The 13,207-nt window shown below is 39.0% G+C and overlaps 1 protein-coding gene across 11 annotated transcripts; it reads right to left on the reverse strand.

Moving 5' to 3' along the window:
• Positions 1–2,006: 2,006 nt before the first annotated feature.
• HSP70T-2 (heat-shock protein 70T-2) lies at positions 2,007–7,428 on the reverse strand. 11 transcript variants are annotated; one of them, XM_088960729.1, is made up of 5 exons: positions 6,881–7,428; positions 6,722–6,773; positions 6,363–6,453; positions 4,878–4,980; positions 2,007–4,011 (listed from the first exon to the last, which is right to left on the reverse strand). In XM_088960729.1, the coding sequence occupies exon 5, from the start codon at positions 4,007–4,009 to the stop codon at positions 2,282–2,284; it is 1,728 nt and encodes a 575-aa protein (XP_088816855.1). In that variant the 5' UTR covers positions 4,010–4,011; positions 4,878–4,980; positions 6,363–6,453; positions 6,722–6,773; positions 6,881–7,428; the 3' UTR covers positions 2,007–2,281. The 11 variants fall into 11 exon arrangements, with proteins under 11 accessions (XP_088816855.1, XP_088816861.1, XP_088816863.1 ...); XM_088960735.1 differs by having other exon boundaries at positions 4,878–4,977; positions 6,881–7,395; XM_088960737.1 differs by lacking the exon at positions 4,878–4,980 and having other exon boundaries at positions 6,881–7,382.
• Positions 7,429–13,207: the final 5,779 nt, after the last annotated feature.

The raw sequence follows: 13,207 nt of genomic DNA on the forward strand, positions 1-13,207 counted from the left end.
GCTCTTGTCAGTGATGATAACTGCTTTAAGAAGCAGAGAAAGGAAGGTACAAGCTGTTGTTGTTGGATGTCGGTTGTGAAAGCACTGAGAGGAGAAGGAAAACCTGTTTTTCTGCTACTTTTCGTGTATTTTGTAATTGTAGCATAGAGAGAGATCAGAACCAGAGGTGTCGAAACTATGAGAGTTGAGAGCTGAGAACCTGAGACTGGAAGGCTCCTCAGTCTTCCCACTTTCGATAACTAGGTGAGAGCTGAGAGGGTGAAACCGTCGACTGCCGACTGGTGAGAGCTGTGGCCTGTGAGAGCAGAGCTGCAGTCTGCAGAGGAGAACGAAAGTCTGAAAGTCAAGGAAGAGAAAGGGTTTAGCCGCTTAGGTTTTTTGATCAAACAAGATAGAAATATTTTTCTCCCTCTCTAGTCTCAAAAAAGTAGTGTGTAGAGACCATAATATGACTGTGTCCCTATCAATAAAATTTTTCTAAAAAGGTATATATATTAATATAAATATATATACTGATATGCATATATAGAGACTCGTTAGGCTCACTTTAAAATGTTCGGCTCGATTGACAGACGAATCATATATGAGGCTCGTATTCGGCTCAAAGCTCGATATGGGTCGAGCCGAGCCAGGTTTTTCACGAGCCGAACTTGAACGTAAAAAACTCGGTTCGTATCCACCCCTAACCACAAGTGAATATGCCAATGCTGTCGGACCGGTGAATCAGCGACTTGATGACCCAATGAGCTTTCAGGTTCTGGTTATTTAATTGTTATTCAACTTTTCACGAGTAAATGAGCCATGGTTAACCGGTAAAACTGTGACCTGGTAAACTTTATGTTTGTCCATCTGGTATGAGTCTGGACAGAACTTTACAAGAATTATGATCAATAACAACATCGAAGCGTGCAGAAAAAAAGCAGAATCAGGATTTGCAGAAATAACATCAAAGCCTGCCTTCAATCTGTGACAGTTTTACTATTACATGCCTGCCTGTTAATACGCATGAATGAGACCACAAGTGTAATGAGTTGGGATCTGCTGCACGCAAAACTGTGTATCATGGGTTATGTAACCAATCACAATCACGAGTGAATAAGATGGTGTTTTATAACATGGGCCATGGGGTCTACCGTCTACGTGTACAGAACACTGGCATGGTGTCTGTTTTCGCAGCAGATCCAAGCCAAGTGTAATGGGACATCCGTGTAGGCAGAATGACAAGCTGGTTAGGAGGCGTTGGGATCTGCTAAGTCACCCATATCTATTTCTATTGCTGGATTTGCAACAGGAGTTTACCTTCGTTTGTAAATATAGATAACGCCACTCTGTACTTGCACGCTCGAAGGGGAATCCAGCTATTAGGTACCAGCAGACAAAGACACTCTGTACTTGATTACATTGCGCAATTAAAATACACTAATTCACCCATGGTCATTTCATTTTAGCTCTCCATGCCTCCATTTTATTTGATTCTAAGCCCACAAGGCCTCATCTAGAACTAGAAGGGAGACGTTTATAGCTCCAAGAAATGGAAACGAGACAATCTCTTATATCTTTGCCAAAACTGATCCCAAATTGCATTTTCTAAGTACCCATTAATGTCTCCAACCTCCTGATCATGGTTCATGGACCTACTCTCTCAAATGCGGTGGAAAATCAAAACTCACAAGGCATCATTCCCAGTTATTTCCCTAAACTGAGGCATCTGTTAGTTCAATTGAACTCCCAGATTCCAATTAATACAAAAATAAGAAAAACCCCCATTGCAGAGGCACAAAAACTTAGGTTGTGTTGAATATCATTGCATATTTTTTGAAAAATATGTTGTCACATTCACATCACCTAGGTAATCATTTAAGATCTATAGATGAGAATCATGAGATATTACGTAGAATTTAGAAATGCCAGTTTGTATTAAGTAGAAACAGTAATGATATTGATACCAAATTCCAAAATCAACCTTAAATTGGTAAAACATCAAATGCAAGACGAGAGTGGATGACTGATTTAAAAAGCCCACTTATCTAAAGCTCATTTATATTTATAAACATTCTTTATTACACCACATTTACAGGAACACGACATTTACAGGATGACCTGTTCTATGAAAAGACAGCTCTTGTGAAAGACTCGATACAAACAATACTACAATAGAACTCATGCAATCATCTTAGGTGTCTTGATCTTCTCTATGGTGGATTTGTAAGATTTGTTCATAGGAAACTGCGACCATGTAAGACTCAAGCAAGCAAGCAAGCAAGTCGAACCAGCAAACATCCTAGGGGTGCATCCTCTTCTGTATGCTACAGATGTCTAGGGCAGAGCCGTATATCTTCAGCAGAGCTTCTCCACACCATCCATGTCCGTCATCAACTGTTGGCATCCTCACTTCAATATAAGGGGTCAAAGGCTGTTGAGATCTAGGCAAAATAACACCGGCCAAAACTCTCAGCACGTTAGAAGCATCAATGTCCATGCAGACATTAATTTCAACAGACCCTTTGGGTCCTGGAGGAATCCCTGTAACCTTGAAGTAGCCTAATAGATGGTTCTGTTCTATTTTTTCCCCTTCACCTTCATACACAACAATTAAAGCCTCCATTTGATTATCGTGTGCGGTTTTAAAAAGTAGCTCCTTCCTTGCTGGTACTGTAGTATTCCGGTGTATAATGGGTATAAAACTATTGCCATCAGCCTTGACCCCAAGACTCAGTGGGGTAGATTGTATCGTTAACAGGTCTAAACTTCCTAGCGGGTCACTGATACCAGAAGCCACAGCTCCCTCCAGTGCAGCACCACAGACTGCAGCTTCCAATGGATTCATCCCCATGTAAGTATCCGCCCTTTTACATATGCTCAGAACCAACTTCCTTATCATGGGAATGTTTGAACATCCACCAACTAGTATCACATCATTAATATCTTCCACATCTATTTTCGCATCATGCAGGCATTGTAATATAAGGTTCTCACATTTCTCAAACACCTTTCTGTTTACCTCCTCAAGTTCAGCACGGTCTAATGCCCTACAAATTTTTGACCCATTTCCCAAATCAACTTCAATGGGGACAGTAGTTTCGGAGCTTAGTTTGTGGATTGCTTCTTGGGTTGCAATTCGAAACAAACCCAATGATTTGATTTCACCAATGCCACGGTTTGAAAACAAACTGTCAAAATTTGGCATGACATAATGCATCACATTCTGCAGTATATCCTCCCCTCCAACAGCACTGCCTGACAAGGCCTTGATCTGTGAAACTCCTCCAGCCGTAGCAGTTACAGTGACATCACAGTACCCTGCACCCATATTGAAAATAAGTGCAATCTTTTCACTCCCACTCCCCATGTTCTCATGTAAAGTCTGTTGTTGCTGTTGCGCATATAATAGCGCCACAGCTGTTGGTTCAGGCATCAGCCTAAGGACATGTAGACCAGCCATGGCACAAGCTCGCTCAATTCGAGTTAACTGAAATCGACTGAATGACACAGGAACTGTAAGCACAACATTACGTATTGGTCGCTTTAGCTGAATTTCTGCCATGGTTCTTAATTCTACCAGAAATACTGCAAGGACTTCTTCAGGGGTGGTGGATCTCCAAACATTGTTCACTAAAGCTGCAATAAATGGACGAACACCAATGTCTAGAGTTTGTACCAGAAAGGGGAGGGTTTTGCTAGCATGAACTACTGGATCAGTATCCACTCTACCAATCAAGCGTTTCATGTTGAAGATTGCAGAGCCTGAGAATATTTCATGCTCATTGCGAGTAAGTTGGCCACTTATTCCTCCTGAAGGGATCTCATCTTTGAAGGTGACAGAAGAACGCATCATCTTCTGGTTTCTAGTGTTTTTAAGGAGTTCCACCTGGGATCCATTCCATATTGCAACGCTACATTGTGAGGTTCCAATATCGACTCCAATAGCAATTTCGGGGAAAAACGATGTTGCTTTGTCTTCAGCACTTGTTTCACTGTCAGATGCCACGGTATATGCCTGTTCAGCCATTCCTGCATTTTAAAAAGTGATGATAACATATTAATAATCATTTTCAAGATAACAACACAAAGCACCACACCCTTATACTGAGGTCAATTTACAACAAAAACCTTTTTTCCTTTTCTTTATTTTGGGACGGGTACCAGTAATTTGGTCTTGTCTTCTACTTTAAGTGCATACTTGTTTGTACATAAAATTGCTTTGGAAGTTTTCTTTACAACGATGACATACTTGATTTTTATTATACAATCTAAGACATTCTATATACAAGAACTTAAGACTTGACATGTAACTAAATGCAAGTTAATACCATTGCAAACTGAAAAGTAAATATAAAAATTTATTATATCCCAACTCTTAATAATATATGGCCAGAAGGCTAAAGGGAAATTCATGGCATGACACTATAAATTCAAGGTTCAGCTCCCAATTACAATATTTTAGGTGTGCATCCACATAAGTGCATACATAACAGCTCATTAACTCCTAATTGCAAGAGGACTTACGTCTAGCAGAAGCAGACATGGTACATTTGACTGCATTGCTTTAAACAGCCAACAAGCATAACCACTATGATCGGTTAAAAGGATGTCAGATGAAAGCATCTTCCGTTAAGTAGGAAATTTTAGATAGATTAATTTTGACATGGCCCTAGCCAACGCAGGAATATTAGAAAGTACAGGAAGTGAGTGGCATTTTGTTTGCATTCTTAATGATATAAAGTATGCATGCATTTATCATTAAAGAACTATCATCTTGCAAGCCCGTTGTACTAACTTATGGAGAAATTCATTATATACTAGATCTCCTGTATCACAATTTAGTGACATTCTTTGAGGAGTAAAATGCAATGTGCTCTCCTAGTCTTATCTGTTACCTTGGTTTCTTTATTTATGCCTCCTTAGTTTTGAAACCTCTGTAATTGTGCCCTTCTTGTTCCTCGGTTAACTGCTAGTTCCAATGAGAAGATGAGAAGACTTCTGGATCCAAAACAAGAAATATGCATTTCAAATGAAGGGCCACACTCTTAAGTTAAAAACTGACAGAAGAATAGTTTTCTCCTTCATTCAAATATCAACACTCCTGGTCTCATCAAGGTAAAGTTAACATCAAGTCCATGTTTTGAGTTTTGGGCTGTGTACTTGCATAAAAGGACTAACATATTCCTAACAATCCATATATGGTTGCTCTGGAAACTTAGATAACTCAAGTTGGCCGATCAATATACAGATTTCACTTGCTGGTGGGTGCACAAACACCATAAACACAGTGGGAGGGAAATACCAAACTGAATCAAGTATATGCATTAATACAGGCAGATGAATTTATGAAATGGGAATCTTGAAAGAACTTCAATTTGTAGAGTTTAAGAGAAAAATATCATGTATTTCCTCTTTGTCCATTTTTCGATAACCTTGTGTACACTGATGACTCTTTGGAAGTCTCAATCCAAAAGGGTTGTACAATTAAGAAAAAGAAAAAAACTTTAGCAATTTTAAAAGCTATAATGCAAACTGGAACAATACCATAAGAACAAGGAGACAAAGGAAGCAAATTTCGATGGTTGTCCGTTTCGAGAAAGAAACGTCAAATTGCTGATAGGATTCATTTTCCCAACCAACGGAGGTGGGACTGTTGGGAATTTTTTATGCTGTTTGTAAATCAACACACATTCATCAATTGAACAGCAACAATGACAACAATACCCATTAAAATCCACACTCGATCGTGTTAAATAGGGAACAAATCAATTTGTTGTCCTTGTGGCAGTCCCAACCCCTAGATACAGCATATTTTTCTTTGCTGTTACTATTCACATTTCCTCGAAAAGTTATTAGTCCATAACCAACTATTTCCTCACTTGGAGAAGATTAGAAAGATAACTAACTTGCAAAATAAAGACAGAAAAAATGAGAGAACACACGTTTACTCTACAAGAAGCTAAGAAATGCAAACAAATTGAAACATGCCAGGCTCAGTTCCCAAAGTTAAAAAATCCTCTAATGATTGACAGAAAGAGCTTAGATTTAGAACAAGATATACTACGGAACAGACCCACTTCTTAAATTGGTAACTAAGTTCATGAATGTCAGGTGGAATCATCAAAAGAACTATCAAGATTTAGAATGGAAAGCAGTTCGTCTGTAAAAAGAGGTTCCAATACATGGTCAAAGACCGACATTGGGTAACAAATAGCTGAAAATTTACCAGAAAAGGAAGAAAATAGAACCATACCATTATACCAAGGACGAAAAGATGGGGAAGAAAGGATACTTACCTTATTTTATTTACCAGAAAAGGAAGAAAATAGAACCATACCATTATACCAAGGACGAAAAGATGGGGAAGAAAGGATACTTACCTTATTTTGTGAGACTGAAGATGATGATGATGATGATGATGATGGAGAGACAGATTAAGCCGGTGAAAGGAGAAGAGAAACAGAGAGTAGCCTGGGCACGAGAGAGACGAGAATGGATTAAAGAAAAGAAGAAATTGAGAAAGTAATAAAAAAGCCAAGGAGGCAGGGGAATTCCAGAGCGTCCGAGAGGCGTATTTTTTCAGTTAAAATTACAAGAAAACCAAAAAGAAAGAAAACTGAAATTTTGAAACGGTGGTTTCGAGAAGGATCAAGACCGGGAAAAGGGAAGATATAATTTCTATTCGACAAGTAGCAAGGCAAAGGTAACCACGTGTCATGCATCGGGACGGGACTCATGCCTGCCTGGTGCGGTGGTTCGTAGCAGCAGGTCTTCGTGACTTCGCCGTAAGCCTACAATCATAAGGATTATACTCATAATATCAATAAAAATAATATTTTTAATAAAATTTTAAAAATATTTAATTTTTAAAAATAATATTAAATAAAGGCAACAATACCGTTCATCTTCTTTCTCCGTCGTTGCCTCAGACAATGCCTCTACCCACCATCGCCTTCGACGATGGCATTGACATCCACCATTTATGGTGTGTGATGAATGGATTTTTTCGCTGGTGGATGCTTTTGATCAAATGCTTTCGATCAAAAGAAGCAAAGCTACTGGATTGGTAGAAAGAGAAAGGCTGAATCGCTTGCTTTGTAGTCACACAATAAATGGTGTCTGCAATGTTATTTCAAGAGGAGAAGAACAAAGAGGGAAGAGCAGAAAAAATGCAGAGAATTTGGCTTAGGAATGAGGGGTTTTTTAAGAGCATCTGCACCGTCTGGTCTTGTCTATACTTTGGAGCCACCAGTTTTTCAAGGCAGAGAATTTGGCTTAAAAAGGTAGAGAATTTGTCTACACTCAAGAGCCAGCATTGGCATTCACCAATGTCGTCGCTGCCTCTCCCTCCGCCGTTGTCGGAGGTTGGCAGAGATGTGCAGAGGCATTGCCGGAGGTTGTTAGAGGCAGCAGTAGGCAGTGGCGCTGTTGAATGATTTGCAACAAGAAGAAGATGAATATTGTTTTTGCTCTGATATTATTTTTAAAAAATTAATTTATTTTTAAAATTTTATTAAAGATATTATTTTTATTGATATTAGTACTCAAAATTTGCCCTTATCCATTATAATCCCTAACCATAATGGCAATGGCCGATGGATAGCTCCTCGCTCCATAGTCGATAATCTTCCACACAATACACATCATGGGGTAAATTACAGATAGTGTGGGGTAGTAACGCTTAGGCCTCAACTACACTAAAAGTGGATTAATCACTAAAATAGAGATAAAATAGAGAAGGGGTTCCATTGTCAGGTGTGAGAGTGAAAAATAAAAATATTGAACAAATCAGCATTCAATGAGGCAAATATCATACATCTGTTTTGAACATCGCAAACATTATATCAGTTATGACTAAAGAAACAATCCTAGACGAAGGCTGTGTTTGAAAATGATCCAATTGGAGTGTAAATCTCCATTCAGGGTAAATTTACACTCTGATTCATTTTTGTCTGTTTTTGACAATATTACATTTATGAATTAACAAATGATATATCAATGTATATTTACATTGGTAATTAGATGTAAAAATAGGTTAATAAAAAAGAACTAGTGGACTTTTGATAAATAAAAAGACATTTATTTTATTAAAATTCATGTTTACATTCATTACAGATAAAAATCTACTGATGAAATCAGTGAGAAGAAACTGATTGGTAGATAAAAGAAAAGAACAACAAACGTTAATTCTTTGAGCAACTAACGAATCTAGAAAATATCAATATGGCAATCCCAACCCAGAAAAAAAATGATGTCGAGATTAGGTTAGCATCAAAAGTTTCGACAGTATTGGTGCAGCGGGAGCTTCATCACCCGTTCCGCTTACTACCCCCATTCGAATCCCGACAACTCCATAGCAAAATCCAAGGGAATCAAATCGGAAAAACATGAAAATGAAATAAGAAAGAAAGAAAAACGAAATGCGGGGGATGATAATAAAGTTTACTTGGTCGTATTTCGGCCTAAGATTAAGATTGATTACTGTAGTAGGAGAACCAAGAGTTTTTTTCTTTTCGTTTGAAACAAGCTTGTGACCGGGAGATTGACTTTCTGACGGATTCTTGTCATTTCTTCTCAGGCGGCAATGGTTTCTTTCCACGATGAGCAACAATGGTGCATGAGATTTAGCTATTTTTGCTGAGTCAAGTTATTTTGCATCAAACTTAAAATAGTTATTTTTGCTCAAGCGGCAGCAACGATTTCTTCTACCTTCTCTCCATGATGAGCAACATTGGTGCCCAGACCAAATAGAACCCAACTTTTAATTAAGGTTATTTTGGTCTTTTAAAATTTTATGATTTAAAGTTTAGGTATTTAAGTGTCTATTTCTGAAAGTTTAGGTATCAAAGTGTTGTATTTAAAAGTTTAGGATACTTAATACCCAATACCCCAAGTACAGGATACTTATCATTACCATGCCGCGGTACAATTCCAGAGCTGTCATATTTTCTGCTTTGGTGCCCCTGTTTGAGAGGGCTTTCACGCAGCAGCGGCTTATGGTGTTGCATCCAATCCGAACCACCATCGGTGAAGCCGTGTTTGGTAAAAATCTGAAAATTTAACAAAAAGCCTGGATGAGCGGTACATTTGATTTTTCGGTGAAGCTCGATGAAGCTTTTTAAGCTTTTCATTCAGTGCACCCCAATCAACGCATAACATCTCTTTTTGCTTTCAAATTTCATCAATGTAGATGGTGTTTGGAAACAACGGCGCTTTTTGGGATCGAGTTTCAAGAAAACCATTCATGCTTCCAAAATTCATTTTTTTACAAAAAAACGCTTCTGCCATGTAGGCAGTGAACAATACTATGTGGTTTGGTGAGATGATTTTCATCACCGTTTTTTATGTGTGTGCTGATAGGTAAGCACCACATAGGATACACATCAGTCAACCATTTGGGGAAATAGTTCACCGATGCATGAAACGCCAAATTTAGCATTTCATGCATTGGTGGGGTTCTAATTTTCGAGGCATGCTCGATTTTTCAATAATCGCTGAACAAACAATGAGATACATGGGCGTTTGTTGAAACACCTATGTGGATCCGATGTGGCACCGTTTTTTTGAAAAACGGCTACAGTTCCAAACAATATGTATCGATACAGCCCATACTACCACAGTATGGGCCTGAAAGTACAGGCGCAACTCCAGGCTGCCAATACTAAGGGAAAGACCAACTTTTCTATGTTGTGATATCTAGTCTCGGTAGCATACAGGACTTTACTTACATAGTAGATAGGTCGTTGCACTTTGTCTACCTCACGAATGAACTACCTCATTACTCGTGGAGAGGTAGAGTTTTAGCTCGTCTCTAGGTTCCATCCTAGTTAGCAAAGGTGGCGAACTAAGGTACATCAAGCTCATCAAATGCGAGTTGACGCTCTTTAGTTCACTCGAAGTCTTGGTTCTTTTTTATGACCTTGAAGAACGAAAGACATCACCCATCTAACTTGGACATAAACCGGTTTAGAGAGGCTATCCGACCTGTTAGCCTTTGTACCTCTTTTATTATTCTAGGAGGTCGCATATCTAGGATGGCCTGAATTTTGTCTGGATTAACCTTGATACTCGTTGGTTTACTATGTACCCGATGAACTTTCCCAACGTGACATCAAAGATGCACTTATTCGGATTGAGTTTTAGATTAAATTTTCTAAGTATGTTGAAGACATCGGTTAGGTTGACAATTAGAGTTTCATAGGATTTACTCTTCGTGACCATGTTGTCTACGTACACCTCCACTTTGTCACCAATCAAAGGGGCGAAAGTTTTTTTTCACAAGGCACTGATAGGTCACCCCAACATTCTTTAAGCCGAAGGGCATGACCTTGTAACAAAGGTTCAAAATATTGATACACCCGATACGCCGGTAGAGGCATATCGGGCAATATCGGTAGTCTTTTTAGTTTTTTTCAAATTTGGTTCAGAGGGGCCGGTTTAAGGTCCGTCCACCCCTAAACTAGTCAAAACCCTTATACGTATCAATACTTTGAACCTTGCTTGTAATAATAAAGGCCAATCTCAGTCACAAAGGCCATATTCTCTTGGTCGATAGTATCCTTTGGAACTGGTTATAACCGGAGTATGCGTTCATGAAGCTCAATAGCTCAAACCACGAGGCCGCATCTACTCGACGGTCTATCTTGGGGAGTGGAAAGCTATCCTTTGGGCAGGCTTTGTTGATGTTGGTATAGTCGATGCAATCCAGTTTGGATATTTGACCTCCCTTACGAAGTCTGCCACGAGGAGCTCCCCGAACTCTTCGTTTATTATTCTCCACCTCTCCTAGGCAAAGTTCATTTTCCTCTATTTTATTGGTCTAACTAAGGGGTTTACATTCAGTCTATGGGTTATCACAGAGGGGTCTATGCTAGGCATGTCGGCGGCCGATGAAGAAAAAACATATAGGTTATTAATTAAAAGCTTACTAGTTCGGAGTGTAGTGGTTCCTTGAGGCTTGCGTCGATTTGCACTATCTTCGAGGGGTCGATACTTGAGACTGGCACTAGGATTGTGTCTTCCATTGGGTGAGCTCTTTCCTTGTTCTTTGGGGGCGGCTCCTGGTCAACATCGAAATGCTTCCCTTTATGCTTCAATGTCACAATGTAGCACTTCCACGATTTGAGTTGGTCGTCGTGTACTACTCCTATCCCATGGTTGATGGGGAGCTTCATGGCGAGGTGGTATGTTGATAATACTGCTCTAAGGGCATGTAGTTTTGGTCAGCCTAGAATGGTGTTGTATGGTGATGCTGTTGCCAGCACTAGAAAGTCGTGCTGCAACCCCGTCCTTTTTGATGTGGTTCCTGCTTTCATAGATAGGTTGGTTTGACCAAGAGCTTGGGTCACCCCGCCATCGTAACCGACTAGGGGCACATTGACTCAGGCTAGATCTTCCCTCCACAATCTCATTTATTCGAAAGCTCCAAGGAACAAGATGTCTTCTGAGCTGCCGGAATCGTCGAGTACCCTTTTTACCTCGTGATCATGTTAATTATGGTACATGTCGATAGGCTGTCATGTTGTTTCATTTGCAAATTGGTGTTGCGATTGCACTACATTAGCTCTCGGAGACTCTAGGTGCCTACTCCTATGAGAGCCACAGGGGTCTTAACTATGGGGGCAACTTCATTATCCGAAGGTCGTCAACCCGCACGAGAGCCTTGAAAGGCTCTACCCACGAGGGCGATTCCACAGTCCATTGGTTGCCGACACCCATGGGAGCTGCGAAGGGCTTGACCCGTAGAGGCAACCTCGTGATTAGGGATAATGAGGCTTGTTCGGGTTGGTCGTTTTTATTTTTCCCGCTTATAGAAGTTCCTTCGATCCAGGCGCTGCTGCTATTATCCTTGGTTGATGCTATTTGGATTCTAAAGTTGAAGAAAGGTGAGAACTTGGCTTTGTGTAGCAGTTCCCACCAAGGTTTAAAGTATCAGAAACACAAGGTGTATCGGAAAGATAATTTTAAGAGACATATCGATATATGCTTTCAATATGTATGGATACAGACGAAAAATCAAGATACGCATAAATGTGTTAAAAAACTCAAATAAATCCTAAAAATATATTAATAACGACAATTATAAGTTTTATATGATTGTAAATAAGTTATTTAAAAGTAAAAAACTGTAATTTAATGGTCTATATAAAATTCGAGATATCAGGATGCACTTAGTAACTATTGACAAATGAGGGAATAACTAAAATGTGAAAAAACAAAATAAAATAAAATAAAATAAAATAAAATGTATATTAATATACATTAGTTTTAAAATAATCAGTATAGTTTGTCTTAATATTTATTAATACATAAATTTTAATAATTAATTCTAACATTTATTGATAAGCATACACTAAGAAAAAAAGAAAATTTACTTAAAAATAAAAATGCATAAACCTATAGTAACCAAATGGGTGTGGCTTGGTGGTGTACCTCTAGTTGTTAAAAGCCTAATGGCTAAGGTTCAAATCTTGTTATTACTAAGTTCATAGTTTTATACTAACAATACTAATTTAATGCGAAAGAGGGTTATTAATTAATGAAATTAACAAGAAGAGAATTCTAATAACGTGCTTAAATTGAAATTCAAATTTAAAATTATGCATTAAGTACAAGAGTAATTAACTATTAATGAGAGAAATTGCACTTAAATATAGGAGTAAATACAAAATGAATGAGAGGTAATTTGACCCTAAATATAATTTAATGAAATTAATAATGAGAGAGAAGGGGACTTGTGGGCTGTATCGATTTCGGAACTGTATACAGACCAATACATACGAAAAGGAACACTATAGATACTTTCTATACGTTCCGTGTACCGGAACCCCGGAACAATATGTATCAGCCGATATTGTCCATACAACACTTAAAAAATGGGGTGCCTTTATATAGGCATTGGTTGGTGTGAGCTTCACACATCGCGTCCAAGATCCCCGGGAGGATATAACTCACCCATCCGAAGTCCTCAGAGATAGTTTCGCACCCGAACTAGGCTTTTGTGCCTTATCTGGTTGCATCTAGAACGACTAGTATGGGAGCTGACTTCCGGAGCACCCGGGAGTGGTAAAAAACACACAGAGGAAGTCGGCGAACACGTCTCATTGATTGCCACTTGAACCTCAGTCAAGTCAATAAATCCTTTATGGGAGGTCACTCCTCACGCTAAGACCCCTTGGATCGGTACTGACGAGGTACCACAGACCGGCACTGAACAAGGTACTAC

This window comes from Nelumbo lutea, chromosome 1 (assembly GCF_056320005.1).
Source record: "Nelumbo lutea isolate HS-2025 chromosome 1, American lotus-T2T, whole genome shotgun sequence".
NCBI classification, from domain to species: Eukaryota; Viridiplantae; Streptophyta; class Magnoliopsida; order Proteales; family Nelumbonaceae; genus Nelumbo; species Nelumbo lutea.